The following is a 24,209-nucleotide window of genomic DNA, read 5'->3' as shown; positions in this document are numbered from 1 at the left end:
AGAAACCCCGCTTTGCAACGCTTGCCACCTGCCGAAGTCCCTTTCAAGTTGACTTTTATTTATTTTATTTACTTACTTATTATTTTTTAGTCAGATTTCATTATGTAGCCTTGGCTGGTCTGAAGCTTGCTCTGTGGACCAGGCTAGCCTCAAATTCAGAGACTGTTTGCTTCTGACTCCAAGTGCTGGACCAAAGGTGTATGTATGTTACCATACATGGCTAAATTTTTTTTTTGAAATGTACTTATTCTTTGTTTCCATTAATGGACCGCTGACTTGAAAGGACAGAAACTTGGTTTTGATTCCTATGTTTCCAACATCTAAAATAGGGTTTGGCACATACTTGAGGCTTGACAAGCATTTGTTGAATAAATAAATAAGAGATTGGACCTTTTCAGTGCCTCGAGACTCCTGAAAAGACAGCAGTCCTTGGAATTTCTTCTCTATCACAAGCACTTACTGTCCAAGGCTCCCTTAAAATGACTTGCTTACTGGCTGTGGGCCCCACCATGGCTACCCACATACCACCACAGTCTTAACTCTAGAGTGGAAAAGGAGCAGGAGGTGCGAGGCCTCCTTGCAGAAGGCATGATAGGTAATTCCTGACTGAGCAAGGAGTAGCAGCAAAACAGCCAGGCTATTCTCCCCAATTCTGGGTGAGGCTTTTCCTCTTCTGTCCACAGAGGCAGGGCCAAGGCCAGGACCAGGGCAGGCTCCAAGAGGAGCATCCCATCATACTTGACCACTACAGTCTAGGTGGAGAGAGAGGACTCGGACCCTGAGCCTTCCCGTTCTCTCGTTCTCTCGCTGACTTGACCTAGAATGGGGCTGAGACTGGCTGACCAGTGAGCCCTTTCCCTCTGTGTTCCTTTTCTACCTGCCTCTCTCCCTAGCTCTCTCTTTCTCTTGTGAGTCACACACGCACCCTGTGGCTCTAAGAGTGTTTTGATTTCATGCCCAAAGCTGCTAAGTTATTTAGAGTTTGGAGACACCAGCAGCAGGCATCAATGTCTCCAGTGAGAGCCATAGTCTATCCTGTCCTCCAGGATGACTTTGAACTCAGACCCGAGGTTGTAGGGGTCTAACTGGCTTCACTGGGCCCTTCCTCAAGGACAGCTGATTCAGCACCATGCCAGCTCTGGTGTCTGATGGGGTTGCTAGACCCAGCCCAGCTTGAAGAAGCATACCAGGTACTTTTTAGTTCATACTTTCAGGAACGGGGCCCTTCACCCACTTTTCAGGTACCAGAACCTGGCCCTGACACTCACTGTTATACGCAGAGTCCAGAGCTGCGCCCAGGCCTTTGACTCCAGAGATTTTTCCACAGCAATGATGTCATCTTTCTTCAGATCTTCAGGAGCCTGAGGAGCAGTGCAGGGGAAGGATGTGAGTTTCACTGCATTGCCTGCTTCCTACAGTCCCAGATACCCCATCATGTTGGCAGCACGGCCGGAGGACTGGGATGGCAAGCGGACATTCGCCCTGATGTCCATTTACTGGGGACCTCTACTGAGTTGGCCCCACGTCTGAGGCTCTGAGGTGTCCTTGTTCTTTCTCTTTCACCCCACTCCCAGGAGGGCACACTACAGCTCTCACCATGCCATCACTAAAGACTGCACTCTTCCCAGAGGACTCCGGCTTTGGGATTTCAGAGGCCCCCAACCACCAGTAACTCAGGCCCTTCCCAGCAAATGACAGGTGCAGACACTCACCCTTCTGGACACAATCACCAGAACGAGGAAAATTTTTTGCCAAAAGCAGAGACAGCTGTGACACAGAAAACAGAGATGTCAGGAAACGGGGCAGACTCCTAGTCAGGGGCATTGGTTGCGGTAAGGCCCAAGGCACAAGGACTACCTAAAAATCACTGGGTACCAGCAGGTGGGCTGTGTCTGGAGACTGGACCTAGAATCATCCCATGACCCGCACTTCCCCAGAGAGGCCCCCACCTCGTGAGGACCCGGCCCCAGGCAGCCCATACCTTCTGTCAGCTTCCCAGCTTGCTCTGCTGCCCCACCAGGGAGGATCTTGGAGAATACACTCTCCCCATCTGCCCCTGTCTGACCAGTGGGCGCTCCTGGGGTCCCTCCAGGCCTGGATCCAGGTTTCACCCCTATGGGAAAGAGAGCATCGTCATGGACAACACTGTGGCTTGTTGTCTGAGGTTGAGCGGGAGAGGGAATCTGGACATAGGGAACCTGCGAGGTGGAAGAAGGTGGGCTAGAGGAATAAACAGAGGATGATGAGGGAAACAGAGAGGACTGAAGGGGAAAGGGAGGAGAAAGATGAGGGGCAGAGTAAAGGAAGGAAAGGCAAGGAAGGAGGGAATAAGAAGCCATGGCTCAGCTGGGTGGTGGTGGCACACTATTTTAATCCCAGCACTTAGGAGGCAGAGGCAGGTGGATCTCTGTGAGTTTGAGGCCAGCCTGGTCTGCACAGTGAGTTCCAGGTCAACCAAAGGTACACAGTAAGACCCTGTCTCAAATATATATGAAGTCATGGCTCAGGTCCTTGCTCACTGGTGCCTTCTAGGATGGAGTTCTCTCTGGTCCAGGCTCATTTTCTGGTATGAGGTCTGCAGCCTACTGGATACTTAATGGGGACGAGTGAGAACATGCACTGGGTGGGGAGGTGAGGTACCGGTGGACAGGGAAAAGTCAGTCTGAGTGTTCTGGGCATAGCTCACCTGTGGGTCCAGGCCCTGGAGCTGGCTGGGCCTGAGGAGCTCTCCCCTGTTGGGGCGCTTTGGCTGCCGCTTTGGAGCTGCTTGCCTGTTCCACACGTGGCTGCAACACAAAACCTGTAGCTGAGATCCTGCTCATCCCACCCTGCCCTGAAACCACAGGGACATCCAAACTTTAAATGAAGCATCTGCCTTAGGGGAGTCGGGGACCCAGGCACAGGAGCTAACTCACCAGTCCTGCTGGCTGGGGCCCTGGGGCTGTGGTAGGGCCTGGCTGAGGTTTCCCTGCTGGCTGACTGGCAGCAGGGGCTGAGCCCCGGGTGGTTGGCTGGCTCTGTTGCTGCAGCCGAGCCTGTGATGGAGTCTGCTGCTGAGCTTGCTGCCCCACACCTTGCTGTTGCTGTGGCTGCTGTTGCTGCTGCTGCTGCTGCATCTGTGACTGGCGTGATGCTGTGCCCGGGGGCATCTGCCTGGACGATGGTGACTGTGTCTGTTGTGGTCCTGGAGCTGCCTGCCGAGCCTGCATCTGTGGCTGTGACTGGGGTTCTGCCTTTGGCTGCATTGCAGTGGGCCCCGAGTGGGTCTGCCGGGAGCCCTTCTTGCTCTCAGAGGCATGGTGGTACGCTGACGGGGCACGGGAAGGCTGTGAGTAGTCAGTGGAGCTGGGGTACCCAGGCTGACCCTTCTTCTGCATGGCAGGGGCAGGGCTAGCCTGAGGGTGAGGCCGGGTCTCGTGGCGACCCATGTCCCGAGCATGTGGTTTGGCAGCACGCCGTCCTGGCTCCTCACCAGCATGGCGGCCTGAGTGCCTCCCGTGGTCACTGTGGTGCCGGTGTTCCTTAGCTGAGGCATGGCGGCCTGGACCGCCCTCATCATGAGGCCATAGGCCTTCCTCAGGGGGCTCATCATAGTCATGGTAGCTGTGCCTGGCAGGGCCTCGCTTCTGGGAGGAGGAGACTGCATGACCCCCATGGTGCCTGAACCGGTCGGAGCGGGCATCTCGGGGCTTATCAAACCAATCTGTCTCCTCCTGGCCCAGGTGATACGCTTCAGAGACCAAAAACAGAACACCATCAGCCCCTGGTTAGCCGGAGAGGGGACCTAGCTGAAGCCATGCAAGGGAACCAGAGAGTGGATACCACAGCCACAAGCAGGTCACTAGGTCCCCACCCTCCAACAACCAGGAACCAGGGCACAGGTAGATCAGGCAAGGGCCACCTGCAGCAGGAACTACAGATGAGATGCCAAGACAGACCCTGCTGGGACATCTTGGGGCCCAGGGTCCCACAGCCAGGCAGACCCCCAGATGCTGAGCATTTGCAGAAATCACCCCCAGCTGCCATTACCTTCACTGTCAGAAACCACGCAGTGGGAATCATCCAGAATGTAGCCTTCTTCACGCTTATATGTGTGGGCCCGTGGTCCATCCTTGACATGTTCCTGGACGTCAGGCATGGAGTGGCTGGAGCAGAACTGTGGGCAGGTATCCCCAGGAGGAAGAGTGCCCCCTGCAGGGCGGGGCCGCCCTAAGGGGCTGACAGGGCTCTCCTCTTCAGAGGCCTGGCTCCTCATGGGGGGCCGTGCCCGGCCATGGGCCGTGCTCAGGGATGAAGGCTTGGGGCCCGCCTTCTGAAGTCTCTCCACAGCCTCCCGTTCCCGTTCATACCCTTTGCCTCTGCCACTGAAATCGTGGCTAGACAGCTTCTCCCCACTGTATGCGGAAGCCACCCGGGACCGGCTGCTACCACCATACATGCGGTCGTCCTCCTCTGCGGCGTCCCGGCTGGACACCCCGTAGTACCTCTGCTGTTCATACACATTTTTCTTGAGCCCATAGGTGATTTCATCCTGGAACTTCCTGCCCCGAGAGGTCAGGCTGCTGCTCACAGTGGGTGTAGGATAGGAGGCCAGGTCTGACTCCACATCCTTGGCCTCCTCAATAGGTGAGAACTTGGAGATCTTCTGCTCCATGCCTTGCTTCCGGTGCTTGCTACGCTTTGAGGAGATGGCAGCTGGGGCCAGACTCTTAGAAGGATGCTTGGGCCCCATGGGCCCTGGACCATACTTCTCGGCTCGAGCCCCGTGTCTATAGTCACTGTCGCTGTAATAGTGGGTGCCAGCTGGTCGGCCATTGCTCTCCATGCTCCGGTGATGACCCGATTTCCCACGGGGGTCATATGAGTCCTCCTCAGATTCCTCCTCACCTCTGCCATAGCAGCAGGGCAGTGTGGATCCCTCAAGGGCAGCTGGTTCTCCAGTCTCTTTCCCAGGACGCCCACTGACTCCACCTGGCCCCAAAGGTTCCAGCCGCTGGCTATCTGTGGCAGTGGGGGTGCTGTCCTTCGTCAGCTCACTGATGTCATCGATCATCACGTAGTTTCGAGGAACATTCTGCTCCAGACTGGTGTAATGGGAGTCGGAGGGATAAGTAGGGGCTGGGCTCTGGCTCACACTGCTTCGGTCACTGCCCCGGGGAAGCTCTGGGGCTTTCCCTTGCTCATAGCTGCTGCTCACTGCTGGACTGCTGTAGCTGGTTTCAGAGGGGGCTGACGACATGGTTACAGCAGGGCTGGTGATCACCTCATAATTGGTAGGTACCTTCTGCTCCAAGTCAGCTAGTGAGGTCTGACGTGGCTTCTGGTGGGGGGCACGACTGTCAGCTTGGGCTGGATAAAGGGTGCTCTGTGTGGTTGGCATGGGAGTTGGGGCTGCATAATGGCCTGTGGGGTGGAAAGCCTGCTGGCTCGGCAGGCCAGACTCCGGATAACTGGTTCCAGGAGGGAAAGTAGGAGCTGGGTATGTGCTAGGGCCAGTGTAGGTGGGTGCCTGGTGGGCTGGAAATCCATTCGGAGTTGGTCCACTACCACCTGCAGGGTACTGTGGGGCTGCAGGTGGGAACCGGGGTTGTTGGAAGGCAGTGGGGCCAGAGGGGGTGGCAGGCACAGCAGCAGAGGCAGGGTAGTCCACATACTGGCCAGCGGGCGTGGTACAACCCTGGAGCCGCAGCTGGTTGAGCTCGCTGTCAGACAGGTAGTCCTGATGCTCACCAAGGCCACGTAAAGGTGGATAGTCACGGCCACCCCGGTCTTTGGCCAAAGACTCTTTGCGCTGGGTGATGCCCAGCTCTAGGTACTTGAGCTTGGCATCAATCTCCTTCTCCTCCTCGTCCAACTCCGCCTGCTTCTTGCGCAGCTTGGTGGACTCACGCTCCACCAGCCGCAGGTCCCGGTCCAGCTCCCGGAGCAGGCTGGCCTTGGTAGCAGGGACGGTGGTGGGCCCCGCCAACCCTCGCTGCAGCAGACTGGCTGCATACAGCTGGGAGGGCACCTGGCCAGCCAGGGGAAGGTGAGCTTCCTCTGGAGGGGGGCTGGGCAGTGTCCGCTTCACCTTGCGGACCAGGCCGTTGGGTGGTAGCGCCGACACCTGAGACAGAGGGAAGGGTGGGCAGCACTGAGACCCAAGGTGTGGGTGACTTTGCTTAGGCATGGGGTAGAAGAACCAGGATTGGAGGTTCTTTGAGGCAGGAGCTGGGCTCCACATTGCTGATGCCCTGCTTTACCAAGCAGCCTCAGGGTCTACCCTGCCCCCCTCTGGTCTGGGCTTCTTTGCCATGAAGGGAAGGCCTATGATCATTTAGCAGTCCTTTCCAAAGCTTTGGGCAGCAGGTAGGTGGTAAGGGTCGGATTGCTTCCTGTGCTATGCACAGCAGCTGGAAGAAGCCCTGCACATCTCCAGCAGGCTCGCCTGTCTCTGACGTGAGAAGAAAGGTCTGGCTAAGTTTGGGACCTAGCACCCTGTGGTGGCTGAAGGCAGCGGGAGTCAAGGGAAGGAGACGTATAGTAGAGGGTGCTAGAGCCCCAGGCTCCTTTAAGAACAGGATCTCAGGGAGGGGCAATGCTACCCATGTCAATTGTGTACAGGCTCCAAGTCTATGCTTCCTGCTTCACTCCTCTCCAGAGCAGCAGGCTGCTCAGCTGCCGCCCACCTCCTTCTAATGGTCCTGCACCACCTCTGCCCTACCTAAGCTGTGCTCCAGTCCAGACCCTGCTCCCTCTACCCAGCAACCTCTTATTCTTGCTAGACCTCTCTCCAGCGCACAACTTCCTGCTCATTGCCCTGCTGTGCTCTGTCCACCTCTCCACTGGCTAGAGAGGCTCTGCTTTCCCTAAAGACCTGTGCTGATGGAGTCTCCAGCCTGGATTTGCTTTACCTCCAGAACGCCCCACTCTTCTGGATTTCACATGCCACCCAAACCCCCTGAAAACACTGGAGACAGACACCAAAATTTTTTCTTTTTGTCTTGGCAAGCAGCTGCGTAAAAACTTCCCACTGTTCACACTGTGTCACAAAGAAAATGACAGTGTGACCTCAAATGTGAAAACAAATCTAGCCTTTTGTGGGACACATTTTGAAATCCTCATCATCTATCTTTCCGTATTTTGGCCACACACCTTGAGTGTCCATCAGTGTCCTGGCCCCACATGGCTAGCCCATGGGGGCCTGTGTGCTTGGAGCCAGGACCACCTTCCTGCCTCTTTGATCTGCCCGCCTTGCCAACCCTACCAGGACCCTTCACTACACACCTCATAAACCTATCCCAGTGCCCTGCTTTCCTCTGTGTACACCCCACAGTGCTTCTGGCTCCTCTCTCCTCTCCTTGGGGTCTCTTCCTTTGGCCTATTGGCCCACACTGTATCCTGAGAACTCTGAAATAAACATCTTGTTCTGTTTCACCTTCCAAAACCTTCAGAGACTTCAGGAAAAGCCAGCCTTCCTCAACCTTGCACTGCGTCTCCAAGCTCTCCCACAACTGAAGCCCATGGCCAGGCTCTCAGTTCTAACAGGTCGGGAAACCGAAGCCATAGACAAGGAGCCTGTGCTGTATCAGGGGGACAGACAGACGGAAGCAGAGTTACTGTGGAAGGAGGAATAGGGAACACAATAGAGCACAGAGTGTGCCTGCAGCCCTCCAGATGGGCCCTGAGTGCTGGGCCACAGGCCGGGGCCTGCTAGGGGCAGTGAAACCCATCTAGAGATGGGAAGTGTGGAACAGTGCAGCCTGAACCGTGTTACAGATTTCCTACCTAATATCCACAAATAAGGCTTGGAGTGGAAGGTCCTAGATGGGGGGCAAGAACTGAGAAAGACTGAAAGGAGGTGACAGAGAGGGACAGTGTACTGGCAGTGAAGGGACAGGGCTGTGGAGAGGCTGAGGTTTCTGGTAGTGTCTGGGGAGATGGCTGTGGGGGCCCAGGTGTGTCTGTGTTTGTCCAGGCTAGCCTTGTTGGGCTCTGGGCTCTGGCAGATGTGCACTGAGGAGCTTCACTCCTCAACTCCTTCCCCTGGGCTTTTGGAGCCAGTCGTGACTCCATTCCCACCCCAGAAGAAACCCCTCCCTCTAGGACCCCTCAGGCTAGAAATAGACCCCTGCCCCACCCTGGACCAGCCCCTGTGCCCATACCTGGCTACCTAGTCCCCCCTGGTGCTGGTAGAGGGAGAATCTCTCTTTGGCGGACTCCTCTGCGGTGGGGCTGAGGGGCTTAGGGTCAGACAAGGACCGCTGCAGGGTCTTCATGGGGCGAGGCAAGGTCTGCTGGCGAAGAGTGCTGTCGGGCATGAAGTGCTTCTGGGGACTCACATGAGCCTTGTTCAGTCTCTCACTGGAAGCAAACGAGGTGTCCAGGAGCCGGTGTGGGGACAGGGGCGACACTGGCGAGTAGAGCACTTGTGGAGACTTAGGAGGCTGGCGGCTCACAAGCTGTGAGAGGGACTCCGGAGGCAGGTGGGCCTGGTATCCAATCTCTAGAGGATCTGGCTTCTTCTTCTCAAATCTGCCTAGGGGTCCTGGGGTGACTATCTGGATGCCAGGCAGGTAGGGGCTGATGGCAGTTGGTCCTATAAGCTGTGGCCCAGCTACACCCTGGGCCTGCCCATCTGGTTCTGTCTGGCAGGCCAGACTCTCCCCACGTCCAGTCTTTTCTGGGGCTGATATGTATCTGACGATCTCCACCTTGGGGTCCGTGGCGGCTGTGATGTGGATGGCTGGAGAGACCCTGGGCAGCTGGTCAGGCTCTGTCTGTACGGAGCAGTCACTAATGGTCTGGATGCCTACGCTGCTCATGGCCCTTGCAGAGGTGGCAGCAGCAGATGAGGCAGTGGCATCATGCTTGCTGTCAGAACCTGAGTCTGAGTGGCGGGAAAGACGAGACCTGCGGCGGCGCACAGGCTGCTCCCATTCGGCATTGTCCTCGTCATCTGTCTGCACACTACAGTCAGCACTGCGCCGTGTCCTGCGCCTCCGGGTCAGAATGTAGCGGCCCTCACCCTCCTCCTCATCTGTCTGAACGCTGCTGTCTGCAATCCTCCTGACCGTGCAGGGTTCGGGTCCTGACTCTGCTTCACAGGCGTCTCTCAGGCGTGGCATTGAGTGACGTTTCTTGATGCCGCTGCGGCCTGCCTCCCACTGCTCCTCAGTTTGCAGTGACATGTCTGAGGCAGAGCTGGGGAGGCCCCGGTGCAGCACTGGCTCACGAGGTTGCCCAGGTCCTTCGGTGCCTGCCATGGCAATGAAGGCTGGGTGGGTCAATGGTGGCCAGTACTGGCCATTCTGGGCCAGCTCGGTAGCAGCTGGTGGAGGCCCTCGGTTAGGTGCCTCACAGGTTGGAGGAAATGGGGCCTTCTGCCGCTGTTTCTGTTCCTCTAGCTGCTGCTGCAGCTGCTGCTGCAGTTGCTGGATCTGCTCCAGCTGCAGCCGCTGCTGTGCCAGCTGCTCCCGCTGCAGTGCAAACTGAGCCTGGCGTTCTTCTTGCTGCTGCTGCAGCACGTGTTGCTTGATGGTCTGCAGCTCCTGCAACTCTCGCTGCACCAGCAACTGTTCTTCCTCACGGTGCCGCTGCAGTTCTACTCTCTCTCGCTCCAGCTCCTCCTGCAGCCGCAACTGTCGCAGCTTTTCCAACTCCACCCGCTCCCGCTCCAGCTGCAACAGCTGCTCCTGTTGCTTCCGCTGCCGTTCCTCCTGAGATGCTTCCTCTTTCTCAGCCCCAGGTCGGCTGAGGACTCCACTGCCACCCCCTGCGGCAGCGACATCTCCTGGTGGCTTCTGGCCAGGTGCAGGGGCCGGGGTAGGGGCTACTGGGGCTTCCTTGATGACAGCAGGGGCAGTTGTGGAGAGAGGTTCTTCTCGAGCAGCCCCTGCTGGTAGCTCTGGCCTTGGCGGGGCCCCTACCCCTGAGGTCTTGGCAGCAGCAGGCTTTCCCAGATAAACAGGCCCTTCAGTAGGTGGGATGCTAGAAGCAACGGGGAATCGACTTGGTGCAGGATATCGGTATAGCCCTGCTGGCCCAAGAGGTACCCGAGGAGCAATCATGGGCACACGGGTCAGGCTGGTGAGGGGCACAGCCGTGACTCCACCAGATACATAAGGCCTGTACATGCCACCACGCACCATGGGCCTCAGTACTGAGGCAGGCTGGGTGGTGATGGGCAGGGTTGCAGCAATTGGAGTATTGATAGTTGAATAGATCATGCCATCGGCTGCACGCACCGTCGCTGTGGATGGGAGCAGCTGTCTGACTGTGGTTCCCTGGCTTGCTGCAGGCCCATACTGAGCAAGGTTCCCAGGGCTTGGCTGCCCCTCTGGGTAGGTGGGGTTGCCAAGGAGGCCAGATCTGAGGGGAGCCAGAGCCTGTGGGGCACTGAGTCCCGGCCCATGCTGGGGCTGGTACTGCACCAGGTCAGGTGCACCACCTCCACTACCGTGCCGTCCGCCGTACTGGTCCATGGAGTTGAGGGCAGCACACATACGGCTGATCTCTCGGGCTGTGGTGGCACTGTACTGGGCCAGACTGGCCTCCTGAAAGCCAACTGCATCTCCCCGTGGGCCATACCGGTGGTCTGAATAGATGTTTGACACTGAGCTATAGCGTCGCATGGGAAGTGGGTGAGCTAAAAGGTCTGAGGGGTGACGCAGGTCCGTGAATGAGCCATACTGTAAGCCCTGCCCTAAGTAGCGTCCGTCTGCAAAACCTAAGCTGTAAGAATGCTTCAGTGAGCTGAGGTCCACAGCTGACTCTCTTCCAGGGCCCTGGAGGAGCTGCCCAATCCTGTGGGCATGGTAGTTGAGGCCAGCTTCAGCCAAATTGGTATCAGACATGGAGGAATATAACCTTCCAGGCAGGCCCTGTGGGTAGGGCCTCTGTTCTTCATGGGGCCCAGGTCCTACCACCCCCTGTGCCCGGAAGGTGAGGGGCTCAGGGGGCTCAGGGTCTCTGGGACTGTAGAAGGGGCCACTGCTTTGGCTGGGCAGGGTAGCATCTGCCACACTCTTGTCAGGTGCACTGGGGGCAGGATGGAAGGTGCCAGTGCAGCTACTGCCAAAGGGAAACTTGTAGACCATGTCACAGCATGCCAGTTGGCTCTCAGGCCTCATCCCGGTGAGGTCCAGGGCACCCGCTGGCTCTTCTGGGAGCAGTGTAGTCACAGTGCCCGCTGTGCCCTCTCCCATCTGCACCACTACTGTGTGTGGCTTCCGGGCACCAGGCAGAGCGTGTGACCGGAGCTCTGCAGGAGTAGCCCGGTGGGGTTCACCACCAGGCTCTGGCACTGGTCCTGGCTTGAGGCTAACACTCTGGGTGGTGCCCACCTGAGTAATCAAAATGTCCCTTCTGGCCAGAGGTGCTACCTGGTTCGGAAGGTTATACCTGGCAAACTTGGCCTCCCTGGGTCTTCCCCGGGGCCCACCTCGGTATGGGGCTGTCTGGACAGCCTGCTCTACTTGTTTGACCTGGGCCAGGCATACAGGGCTACCTGAACCCTGGCCAAAGTCAAGGCGGCTCTGGAAAGGGTCTCCATATACCACCGGCTGCTTTTGCTGAGCCATGAGCACAGATGAGGCCATGGTGATGCTCACAGTCGTGGCAGTGGCCAGGAAGGTATGGGTCTGTTCTTGGGCATTGAGGTTGATAACCAGAGGCTGCACAGCAGTTGACTGGCGTCCTGGAATTGGATCCAGGGCAAGGCCATACTTCCTTGCTTCCACCGCAAGAGAGGTCAGATCCATACCCTGGTCGGTGAGGATAATGGGCGTGGGCTTGACAGCTGTGCGAAGATCTACCACTGCACTGCCTGGGGGCCTGGGGCCTGGCTCGACTCTAGATGTTCCAGGGACAGAGGAGATCCGGCATAAGGAGATGTTTTCAGCGGGGAGGGCACCCCAGCCATATAGTGCCAGAGGTCCGTCTGCACCAGCACTGGGTGCTCGTGGGAAACCAGGTGGCCCGGCTGGTTCTGAGGGCATTTGCGATGCACTTGGGGGTGTTGTCTGGCTGTAGCTATGGGAGGTGGGCTGAGTGTCAGTAGGTGAGCACAGTGGGGAAGTAGAGGCACTGGCATGTACCGTTCTGGTCTGGCTAGAAGCATCTGACGCTAGCGTGATGACCATGATGGGAGCCTCCTGGGAAGACTGCTGCCACACCAAGCGAGGAGTACTCGGTCGGTGTGGTGTCTGTGTGCCCTGGGCTACCATGGGGGAGGGCGTGCCAGGGCTCCGTGGAGTGTCCGGGGAAGGTGTTAGGCTTGGTGTCTGTGTAGAGAACTCTGCTGTGGCCCTTGGGCCCAGCTTGCCAGGTGAGAATGTGGGGCTCTCTGAGGGTGTAGATGGAGAGAGAGGTGGGCTAGAGCCTGTAAAGTAAGAATATCCCCGAGAAGACTGGGGGGCACCGGCCTCAGCATCAGCCCCACTCACAGGCTTCTCTCTGGGGGCCCGTCCACCTGCAGGAGGGCCACTGGGAGCCTGGGGCAGCTCTTCTGTTTGGGACCCATAGTTAGCAGTGGTTGGGGTCTGTCCATAGCTGTGTGCTGTGGAAGATGGTGACAGGGTACGCTCTGTGCCAGCTGGGGAGGGTGGCGTCATATACCCTCGGGGAAGGCTGGCTGGACAAGGGGCCATGACCGTGGTGGCTGGAGTCCCAGGGCCCTGGGAGAAGGTCATGCCTACTTCCTTGGAGGCTAAGCTGGAGGACACAGGAGAGCTGTGGAGCTTGAGAGGATCCTGAGGCTCTTTTGCAAAATGCTGAGTGACTCGGACATCAGGAATAACTCGGCCTCCACCGCTATCTGAGGAGGTAGAAGTGGAAAATGACACAGGAGCGGCAAGTTGGGTAGGGCTAGTACCAGGGGTCAGTGGGCCACCATTTTGCTTCATTGGGTCCATGTATGCACTCTCAGCGTTCAGAAATTGCTTCTCCTTCTTCTTGTCCTCTGGGAAAGCCAGATCCCGTGAGGAGGCTTGCCGCATGCGGGCTATGCTCTGTGATGTCTGAAGGATCTCTTCGTAGACAGCTGCTCCGAGGCCTGCGGGTGTGCTTTCCGCAGCAGGCTGGGCAGCCCTGCCATAATCATGGTCTTGGGTGTCTTGATATTCAAAAGAGCTCTGCCCCCGGGGGTCTGTGGGCTGAGCGGGGCCACCGTGGGGCCCCCGAGCCCCTGCCACCTGTCCCTGCTGTCGCTGGAGCAGCTCGGCTTTTCTCATCATATCCTCATAGGCCTCCTCAGCACTCTTTAGGGGTCGTCCAGAACTGGGCGTGGTGGAGCTGCCCGACGGTGTCTCAGTGGGTGAGTAGAGGGACATAAAGGCGGGCAGGTTGTACTCGCTGCCGGATTTGTAGAGTCGTGTGGGGCCACCATCCAGGGTCTCAGTCTCTGAGTCAAGGGAAGGGGAGGGGGAGTACTCAGAGCAGGAAGAGCGGTGTAGCTCCTCCATCTCTGCTGCCTGCCTCAGCTCCTCTGTGGGAGATGCGTCTTCGATGGGTGACAGGTTACTAGGTGGTGTCTTGGAGCGTTCGCGTCGCCGCTGAGCCCGAAGTTCTTCCTTGTCGCGCCGGGTCTTGCGGGCTGTGCTGCGGATACGCTGCTGCTCCACCTCCCGCATCTTCTCTTGCTCGCGCAGCAGCTCCTCCTCCTCTCTAAGCTCCTCCTCCTCCGAGGAGTCCTCGATAGTGGGCAGCAGGGGCCCGTGGGAGCGGTGCCGGGCCTTGCGCTGCTGCTTCGCTTCTTCCAACCTCTGTCGGCGGCTAGGGCTGCTGTCACTGTCCTCCTCGAGTGAAGACAGGGAGGTGGGTGAGGTGCCAGATGTATAGCTAGGTGTGGAAGCAGGCAGGGTAGAGGAGTGCTCCCCGCGAGAGCGGTCTTCAGGGGAGCCTGTCAGGCTCTCCATCTCCAGCTCGGGTTCCCGGTCCAGGCTGGGATCAGGACCTTGACTCAGGTCCAGCTCATGACCATAGCTACCTGTGCTATTGAGCTCAATGGTTTTAAAGCGGCGAAGACCTCCCTGAAGGGCTCCACTGGCGTCAGTGGGCTCTGCTGGGCCTCCCTCAGAAAGTAGTTCCTCATAGCCCGTGGTGGCATTATGGGGTAGGCGCCTCTTGGGCACTGCTACCGATTCTTGGCTAGATTCAGGCCTGGCTCTGGCACTTCCCTTCTGGGTGCTGTGCTTGGCCAGGCCGCGCCCAGAGACAGCAGCGTCATCTTCCTCCAGGTTGTCTTCCTCAGCACTCATTTCCAGGATCTGCCGCCGCATGAACTCCTCATCGGTCAGTTCTGCCCGGGCAGGGGGCTGGGGTGGAAGAGGAGACAAGCCTCCCTCGCTGCTGTCTTCCACATAGTCATGCCTCAGCTGGCTGCCAAAGTCATCCGAAGACTCGGCTGTGTCTTGCTGTTCCCTCTGGTGCCCCCATGCCAGAGAGTCATCTTCCTCCTCTAGGATATCCCCCAGCTCTTCATCAGAGTCATAGGCCTCAGGCATGATGGACAGGGAGTGGGGACGCCGTTTCTGGTCCTCAGCCACGCTGCTGCGGGGTGGCTTGCTCCACTCACCACTGGGAGCCACCGCCGGGGTCTCTAGTGAAGGGCGCATGCTACTTCCCACTTTGTGGAGCTCTGAGGGGCTGGGTGGACGTGGCCCCGTCACCCCTGCACTGTCCAGTTGCTCCACATCTTGCTGTACGACCCCTGTGATCTCACTCTGGGAGCTGGATACACCATCGGAAGAATAGCCTGTGTCGCTGAGGCTCTGGGGGCTTCGAGACAGGTCCTGAGAGTAAGGCTTGCTGCCGGGTTCCTGCAGTAGGATGAGAAGCAGGTGTTTACTCCTAGCCCCTCAATCAATCCCAGGGGCCATGGGCAGGGTCCTCCATTTCCCAAGGGCTGCTCTTTGAATAACTTACAGATTCCTTAGCAAAGTAGATCTCCAAAGAGAAACTTTACTGGATCAAAGAGTAGGAAATCAGCAAGATGCCCAACTCAAGACATGTTTCAATCTCACAACCTTCAGACCTGCCAAACTTTTTGGTTGTTGTTAATTTTTTTTTTTTTGAGATGGGGGTTCTATCTACATGGTTCTGGCTGTCCTGGAACTCACTACGTAGACCAGGCTAGCCTCGAACTCACAGAGATCTGATTGCCTCTGAAGTGCTGGGGTTAAAGGTGTGAGCCAACACACCCAGCAATCTGCTGAAATTTAATTTAGGCCTTCTTTCAGGTGGGGTGTCTCTGCGGTCCCAAATAGATTTATCTCAAGCTTACAACCTGAGCCCCTCAGGGAGGCAAGGCCTTCCCCAAACTGTCTGAAAGCCAGGATACCTGGAAATTGAATAGAACTGACCTCAGCCTCCCCACCCTTGGAAGCTTCTGGAAAGGGCTTGATGACTGAGGTGGCGGGTTCAGTCCTTTTCACCCCACTTTTTGCTTTAGGAGTCCCAGGAGGCACAGTGGTCTCTGGAGGTGGCTTCGGCACAGGTTCAGCTTTAACTGGGATCCCTGTCTTCTTTTCCTGGGCACTGCTAGAGGTCTTGCTAGGTTCAGAAGCCCTGAGGGGCTTGACCTGAGGGCTGGCCTTGGCGGCCTGAGGACTGGCCTTGGCGGCCTGAGGACTGGCCTTGGCGGCCTGAGGGCTGGCCTTGGCAGGTGAGGAGCCTGTTGGCTGGCCCAGCCCCTGTGGTCCTTTCTGCTTTGGAGGGGCTGGTCCAGCTGCACGGTGAGGGACTCCTGCAGGGGGCTGCTGTGAGGTGGGCAGAGGCATGGGGGCTGGCTCTCCCAGGCTGCCCTCCAACAGCCGCTTGGTTTGGCAGTTCAGACAGAGCCACTCTGTTTTCTGTAACGAAAAAGAAGGGAGGTGGATGAGAATCCCAGATACAAGCGTGAGCAGAGAGTGTTTCCACGATTCTCCATAGCCTTCAGGGAGGAAAGGAGACAGACTCCTCTTGGTGACCGAACCAGAGCCTTGCACGATTTAATCATACACTGTACCACTGAGCCACTGAGCCATTCCCGCAGCCTGAGAAAGTCTTTCAAAGCATGATAACAAAGGCATAAAGAGAAAAACTGACAGATATACTACCCCAAATTTTTTTTTAAGATTTATTCATTTATTATGTACACAACATTCTGCCTCGATGTATGCCCGCACACCAGAGGAGGGCGCCAGATCTCAGTACAGATGGTTGTGAGCCACCATGTGGTTGCTGGGAATTGAACTCAGGACCTCTGGAAGAGCAGTCAGTGCTCTTAACCACTGAGCCATCTCTCCAGCCCATACTACCCCAAATTATAAACTTCTCAGGGACATATATAAAGTCAAAACACAAATGACAAGTTAAAAAGGTTTCTTTCTTAATCCATAGAGATATTTTCACTGGGCCATAAAAAGACAATTAACAGGGAGGAGAAACAATAAAAATTACAAAGGTTTGGGATGAAACACAGGGAAAGCCAGGGCCCCAACCTCAAGGACTGAATTGTAATTCAGGGGCTGTATGGGTTCAGAAGCCAAGAGGTCCTGCAGAATAGAAAAGGCATTCAGACACAGAGGCCATGTGTCCTAGAGGGACTGCCCTTTCCCTGCCTCCTCCTTCTGTGCTCTGACACCATCCTGCCCTTTCCTTCCCCAGGTCAGGGCTAGGCTCAGCTGGGGCAGACTTCTGGGGCCAGGAAAGACTAAGTGCAGCTCATGTGGAGTCAGCACTGAGCAGTCTTTGCTCACACTTCCAGCCCAAGCCTTCTTGTCTAAAGCTAGCAAAGAACCCCACAGAGAGGACTGCATGTGCCCAGGGCTCTGGACTGTCCCTGAGCGGAGAACCATGTCTGCTGGCTCTGGACTGTCCCTCGGTGGAGAACCACGTCTGCTGGCTCTGGACTGTCCCTCGGTGGAGAACCGAATGTGGTGGATCTTGGGCCAAGAGCCCTGCTCCTTCCAGAGCTGGAGTGGCATCAATTCTTGGTCATCAGTAACCACTCTCAAAATCCACCAGCAGTTTTAAGACCAGGGCTAAAGGCTGAAGACACAGTCGTGGTGAAAACAGACAAACGGGGACCAGCACTGCCACAATTTGAATGTATGCTGTTCCCCATAGGCGAACATGTTTGAATACTTGGTCAGTAGCTGGTAGAGCTGTTTGGGGGTTGAGGAACCTTTGGACATGGCTCATAACTAGCAGAAATGAGTTGCTAGGGGTGGACTTAGAAGGTGATATCTACTTCTGGTTTCAGATCAAACTTCCTGCTTCCTGATCTGGTAAGATATGAATAAGGCTGTGTTATAAGCTTCCACCGCCACAAACTGTGCTACCCCAGCTACGAAGGTCCCCTCTAAACCATGGGTCAAAACAAATTTCTCTTAAGTTCCTTCGTTAGGAATTTGGCTACTGAGATAAGGGATACAGGCCCTTCCAGAACCCACAGCTTCAAACAAGCCATGATAAATAGGACACAGGAATCAGCAGCAAAGTCTTCAGCATCCTACAAGTCAATTCTTCAAATCCCAGCCAGAGGGGGCTGGAGAGATGGCTCAGCGGTTAAGAGCACTGTCTGCTCTTGCAGAGGACCTGGGTTCAGTTCCCAGCACCCACGTGGCAGTTTACACCTATCTGTGCAACTCCAGTTCCAGGGGAACCCATACCCTCACACATGCTGGCAAAATATCAATGCACATAAAATAAAAATAAATAAATCATTCAAATCCCAGCCAGATGCACAGGAGTAAGGCTTGGGCATCCTTGGCCTCTGGATGGGTGGTTCCTGTGCAGGTCTAGGCTGATAGGTGTATGTCTTCCAGGATCCTGGTTCAGGATCAGAATTTGATGTCTTGCCTTGGTTGCAAGGGGTGATGGGAAATGAGGGTTACAGTCCAGCCCAGAACGGGACCCTACTGACCACTCATTTCACTCCTGGCTCTGGGGTGCAGAAGTTTGACACACCTTCCTGTTTGGTGCTGCTCATCCTGGGTGTGTAGACATGGGCTCCCACCAGTAGCTATGCCATTAGGAGGGATCATTATGAGAACCAGGGGTCACAGAGCCAAGGTATAGGAAAAAGTGGTGTCCTGTTGCCTTTGCTGCCTCAGACAAAACTCTGAACCCATCTCTGACCGGCAGAACCCACTCTGGAAGCAGCCATCTAAAACATAGTAAGGTGCTTTGGAGGAGTAGTGCGGACAGAGGCAACCCCAGTGTCCTGGGCCAGGCCCTGCAGAGGCCTGCTTATCTGAGTCCAGGGCATGCCACCTACAGTCGTGGGCTACTCCTTCACAGGCTTCTGGGTGGTGCTCTGCTTTCGTAAGTGGGGAGAAAGGGTGGATGAAGAGAAGGAGCGGTGTGAAGAAAGAGCTAAGAATAAGCACCTGACCTGACTGCTGGAGGCCTTACCCAGCCCAGCAGGAGTGGGAAGAGGAGTGGACAAGGTGCTGGGGCCGGGAGGAGTGGAGCCAGAGACCAGGCAAAGCTTATACTTCCTGGGTCCCAGGGACGAGTGAAAGGCTGGCCATGCAGAACATCTGTGCCTAGGAGTTGGAGCACAGCTGTTGAGGTCCCAAATTTTCATCTCAGTCCCCACCCCAATGTGCCCCCACCTCCACCCCTTATTCTTTCTTTCCTTGATCTTCCACTCACACCCATTCATTCTCTTTCTTAGCCTTTTTTTTAAAAAAAATGTGCATTGTATTCTGCCTGCATATATGTTTGTGTGAGGGCATCTGGTCCTTAGCACGGGCTAAAAAGTGAGTTACAGACAGTTGTGAGCTGTCACGTGGGTGCTGGGAATTGAACCCAGGTCCTCTGGAAGAGCAGTTAGTGCTCTTAACAGCTGAGCTATCTCTGCAGCCCCCATCACTTTAGTCTTTATTTCTTTACTTTCCTCATTCACCTGCTCAGAATATGACTATCTCCCTTGCGAAGCTTCACCCAGCCCCAGCAGTAGGAGAATGGATGTCTATTCATCCCTTTTGCTTGGCTCTTTCGGGAAGCAGCCAGAGAACAGACAATGGGGAGACTGATGGCCACCTCTTGTCTTGTCTCTGTTGGTCCATCTGGGGACAGGAAGATCCAAGTTTCCCAAGAACAGTGATTAGCTCAAGCTGGGACCCATGGGTGCATGTACCAGGGGCGCAGTGGCTCAGGTGTCACTGTCACACAAGTAAACAAGGTGTAGTACCTTGTCTGGTTTTTCCGGAAGACTGAGATGGTTATTATTGCTCCCAACCCACACAGAACAGGAAGGAAGTTAAGGGATTGGGTATGGATTAATCCCAAAGCATGTGAGAACTTAGCCTTTGAACCAATGACTAGTGGGGATATGGAGACTGTGGGGCTGTGGGATGCTGGGCATTCTCCCTACATTGTCTGCTACTGTCTGAATGAGGCCAAGGGCCACATGTTCTCTTTATTTATGGAGCTTCTTTGTGTGCCAGTTACTGCGACACCATCCTGACCTATACCTCCCTAGCCATATATACTGCTGGACCAGAGGCAGCGAGGATGAACCCCGGGGGAGCTGAGTATGGTGACTCATGTCTCTAATCTTAGTACTTGGGAGGCTGAGGCAAGACAGTTGCCATGATTTTGAGGCCAGCACGGGCTAAAAAGTGAGATTCTGTCTCTCAGAACCAACCTCCTTCCCCTAAAAGACTCCACAAAATAAATGGACACCAGAAGCTAAGGACTCAGACGGTGGGTCACAGGCATGGCCAGCCGTGGTGCTGCTGGTCCTTTATGATTGTGTGATGTCCACTCCATCCCATGCCACTGGATACGGGCAAACTCCTCCTTTCTGGATCTGTGCCTCCTACAAGGAGAGCCTTACTCAGTGTCTCCACTGTGCTCCCTTGAAGCTGTGATGTGCTCCCTTGTGCCCTAGTACCAAATGTGCCCATTCCCTATACAGTACTCTCAGCAACAGAGCCTGGCTGGTCTCAGTGCTCGCTGACATCCAGGTTATGGGGGCCTTGTGAGGACTCTTCCTCCCGTCATGGAGATTCTCTCGAGGACACCTAAGGACTGATGACTATGAGGACCTGGATATGCGCCTGAGGTACAGCAGCTCACATGGACACCACATGGGAAGAAACGGGATTCTCTGAGATTGCCACCCCAGAGGCAGCCTGAGGTGAAGCAGGAGGCAGCTGTGCCTTGTTCTTCATGCCCACACTGTAGCCTCTGTCCCTAAGACCAGTCTAGTCCTGCATGTCACAGATGCAAGGCCATTTGCCCAGGGAGGTTGGTCTTTCAAGGGCACAACTGAAATTTTGGCAATGAAAATGAGAAAGCGGTGATATTACTATAACAATCCCACTAATGTCTTCATACTACTGACCTGAAAGTCAGCTAGAAAATAAGCCAGAGGGTACTATTATCTTTCAAAAAGATGAATAGGTTAGAAAGAAGTTGGAATCAGCACTCTTAATTATGAAATGACCCATTACAGAGCACTGAGGCTGCCTTCTTCAGAAGAAGTTTCAAGCAAAATTGGTCCAACTTTAGTGATTCTTCTGTGCTATTCTCTGGACTCTATCTAGAAAGAAGGGGAAAGATTTTTACAGCTGCAGATGTTGAGGAAAATGGCCAACTTATTGGGGTTTGCCTGAGGGCAGACAATAGGGAGCTGTGAGTCTGTCACTCCCTGTACATGGATGCCGAAGTGCCTTACAGTGTGTGCAGAGACACAGCTGGGTCAGCACCAGCAGACTAGCTCCCGTGACCTGCACAAGGCCCAGCATGCTGACTCTGCTGCCTCACTCCAAGGCAGGGTGGCTCTCTTAGTACCTGTGAAGAATCGGCAGCCTCTGACCAAGAAGTACAAACTAGGTCACAGGGAAGCACAAAGTTGCTCCAAACAAGTGACCATTCGGGGGTGAGATCAAAGAATGCCCATGGCCTAGTTAGAGACTCCAGTGAAGCCACACTGGAAGGAAGGAATGGGGTCACCATGCAGCAGTCCCTCCCCACCAGCTATGCAAAGGCAGCCACACATCCAAGGCAGCTGAACCTGCAGCAACTTTTGATAAATGTGTAGATGGGAGGAAAAGATAGAGCGGTCCAGGGCTGTGGCCACTGGATGGAGAGCAGAGACCAGATTCTTCCAACAGCAGGATGTGGGGTTATGGGGGCTTGGTCTGAGGAGTGGAGGCTGAGGTGAGAGGAGCTGAGGATGATGGACAATAGTAGTGTTTCCACAGGAAAGGGCACTGGGACTGCTGGCCCACACCTTCCTCAGAGCAGCCATAGCCCGTCTGAGGACAGTGGCATCAACAGACAGAGCTACTGAATTCCTTGACTGCTGTTAGAAGCATCAGGCACAGAGGCAGATGGGCTGACTTTGGGAGGAGGTAGGACCAGTGCCCCATCAGCCACACGTTCAGGCTCATGGAACCTATAAGACTATGGAGGCAAGGACTGCACTGTGCAAGGAGGTAGCTCCGAGGCAGGGCATGGGACAAACAGCCGGGTATGGGACAGCAGGGTATGAGCATGGGACAGACAGCAGGGTATGGGATAGCAGGGCATGGGAGTAGGTAATGCTGCCTGCTGAGAGGCAGAAGACCCAGAGTCCAGAAAATTTGGGACCAAGCAGATAAAGAGAAGCCTGGATTAGAATTCAGATGCCTCATCTCAAGTTCCCATGTGACTGGAACACTTTCGTTTGGGCTGATCCAGCATTTACTGTGGCCTGTCCCAGAGGCTGCCAAAAGGAGCTGTCAGGAACACTTATGCTCTTGGATAGACAGTTCCCCCTCCCTCTAAGCACATCCTGCTTACCGAGAAAAATGGGCTGAGAAGTCTCTTGGGGATAAGGGCTTCCGAATCGGGTTAGCTTAAGAGTCCACTGGGGCTCATGGTCCCTCTGTGTCAGAGCATCCCACCTGACCAGAATGAGCTTATACCTAGAAGTGCCCTGGAAGCACCTGGAGACTCCTTGATAGATCCCTCCTCACTGCTGGCCAGACCAAGTGTCCTCCAACGACCCACTGAGTCTCCAGCTTGGACAGGTAGTAGTGTCGGGCACAAAGGGCCATGTGAGTAGCACATAAAGAGTTCCATTTGGCCAGGTGGTGGTGGCACACACCTTTAATCCCAGGACTGGGGAGACAGGCGGATCTCTGTGAGTTCAAGGCCAACCTGGCCTACAGAGTGAGTTCCAGGACAACCAGGGCTACACAGAGAAATCCTGTCTCGAAAAACAAAACAAAGGAAGGTGTGTGGTGGGTACCATTTCACTCGGGGCTACTCCTCCCCAAAGGTGGCCATGGTTTTTACATGGGTGGTCCCTGGCAAGGGAAAGAAGTAACAGGATTAGGGCAAGAACAAGCAGAAACACAAGGCCCAGGATGTTCTAGCTTTGCCTGGGTACTTCTGTCTTTCAGGCCTTTCCAGGACTGCCTGCTTGACAAGAACACCAGGCCCAATACCAGGCTTCTTTCTCCCTCCTCTTTGGCTCAGCCCAGGGCCCAGTATACTTTTCTGGAGCAGAAACAGAGGGAAGAGTGTGTATCTTCATCCCTGGCTTTCCTCAAGTTTTCCCATGGGGAAAAGCACTTTTGAGCATCCTATCTCCAAGGACAGCTCAAGCCTACCCAGGAGAAAACATGTAGATGAAAGGCAAGGGCTTTGACAAGTAAACATTGATACCCATGACCTCGAGAGAGAGGATCAAGTATAGATACCAGCTGGCTGGTCTGACACCGAGGTGGAAGGAAACAGTCTATTTCTCGGTGAGAAAGCCTGAAGCCCCAAGGTGTGCGACAGCCTTCTGCCCCGTGCGACATAACCTTCAACTCCCTACCCTTGAGAGAATCATAGATCCATAGCAGGGTCTTCCTACCTGATCCAAGAGGTTGACATCTCTCATTAAGGCCATGCTCTCAGGAAAGGCCTCCTAATCCTGGACTCAGCCCCACAGTGCTGGCCAGCCAGTGAGAGCCAGAAGCTATGGTTAACCCCACCTACTGTAACAGTTCTGAGGGAAAGGGCTGGAGCATGAAGCAGGGGCAGGAAGTGGATTATGACCCCTCTGTAGCACTGGCTGTTAGTGTGGCCCTTTGACCACTGCAGCCCCAGTTCTCTGTGGCTCCCTTGTGTCCTGGCTCTTTTGTGCTTCCTTTCCCATACTCTAGGCCCCGCCTCCTCAACCTAGTTCCCAGGCTCCTTACCTCCACCAGGTGGGGCGTGGGGTTAAAGCCACACAGGTTGCACACCTGGAGCTTGCAGGTAGTGCAGGTGTTGTAGTTGGCCGGACCCTTGCTACCCACATTGAGCTCAGCTTGGCACAGTGGGCATGTGGCCCTTTCCTTCGGCGTGGTCTTTGGCTTGGCAGCAGCCTTGGATGCTGGCTGATGTTCTGCTCTGCCATGCTTTGGACTGGCTGTTCCTCCAGTTTTTGCCAGGGCTCCAGGCCCTGGTCCAGGACCTGTTCTTGCCCCAGGCTCAGTTTTGGCTCCAGGTGCTGGCCCAGGCCCAGGCCCTGAGCCTGGGGGTCTTGGGCCAGCCTCCTTGCTGGCATCACTGAAGACGATCTTGGGAGGCCCCTTGCTGGGGGAAGGCTGGCCCTGGGAGTCAGCCTCTGGCTGCACAGACATAAGGGTGCTCGCCTGGGTCAGTAGTGATGCTCCAAGGCCGAAGAGTTTCCCGGTGAGGCCCTCCTGGGGCTGTTCACCAGCACCAAGCCCAGAGGGCACTGTGGTGGCACTTTTGCCCTGGGCCTCTCCTACAGGTGGCCTGGGCTCAGCTGTGGAAGGCTTGGTAGAGAGGGGGGGCTGAGGAGACACCCTCCCCACCTCTGGAGGAGCAGTTGCCTGGGTAGGCCCAGGGACTGAGGTGGCCCTGGCTGTTTCAGCCTGGCGGGGACCAGACTGTGTGGCCCCTGGGCCCCGAGATCTCTCTTGCTCTGGCTTCCCCAGAGGCTGTTTGGCTGGGGAGTGGGCAGGGGACAGGGCCGGGGAGTGTAGCTGCTGCTGGCTCTTGGATCGAGGCGCAGTGGTCATGTCCATTCCCAGAGCCCTCTGCATCTGACAGTTCAAACAGAGCCACTCCTTCACCTGAGGGAAAAAACAACAGAGTCAGCAGAGTGGACACGGTCAGGGTGCACAGGTTCAGGCTGCTGCAGGACCTTCTGGTCTCCACACGCACCGACACACACACACACACACACACACACACTCCCCATGCAGAATTAGCAAGTAAAGCCGGGCGGTGGTGGTGCACGCCTT

At 55.7% G+C, this 24,209-nt stretch overlaps 1 protein-coding gene across 1 annotated transcript in view; it reads right to left on the bottom strand.

Moving 5' to 3' along the window:
- Positions 1–24,209, bottom strand: part of Bsn (bassoon presynaptic cytomatrix protein) — an 88,753-nt gene that overhangs the window by 5,397 nt on the left and 59,147 nt on the right. Inside the window, exons 3-11 of the mRNA XM_041677023.1 lie at positions 23,154–24,038; positions 15,342–15,830; positions 8,145–14,798; positions 4,030–6,106; positions 2,916–3,730; positions 2,687–2,786; positions 1,982–2,113; positions 1,713–1,767; positions 1,269–1,361 (exon numbers count right to left, since the gene is read on the bottom strand). Coding sequence (XP_041532957.1) covers positions 1,727–1,767; positions 1,982–2,113; positions 2,687–2,786; positions 2,916–3,730; positions 4,030–6,106; positions 8,145–14,798; positions 15,342–15,830; positions 23,154–24,038 — 11,193 coding nt within the window. The 3' untranslated portion in view covers positions 1,269–1,361; positions 1,713–1,726. The remainder of the gene's footprint in view (positions 1–1,268; positions 1,362–1,712; positions 1,768–1,981; positions 2,114–2,686; positions 2,787–2,915; positions 3,731–4,029; positions 6,107–8,144; positions 14,799–15,341; positions 15,831–23,153; positions 24,039–24,209) is intronic.

The sequence above is a fragment of the Microtus oregoni genome, unplaced genomic scaffold, assembly GCF_018167655.1.
Source record: "Microtus oregoni isolate MIOR12 unplaced genomic scaffold, Mior012 000028F_ref0000031, whole genome shotgun sequence".
In the NCBI taxonomy this organism is placed as follows: Eukaryota; Metazoa; Chordata; class Mammalia; order Rodentia; family Cricetidae; genus Microtus; species Microtus oregoni.
Note: the sequence above shows the minus strand (reverse complement) of the source record. Positions and strands in the feature narration are given on the sequence as shown.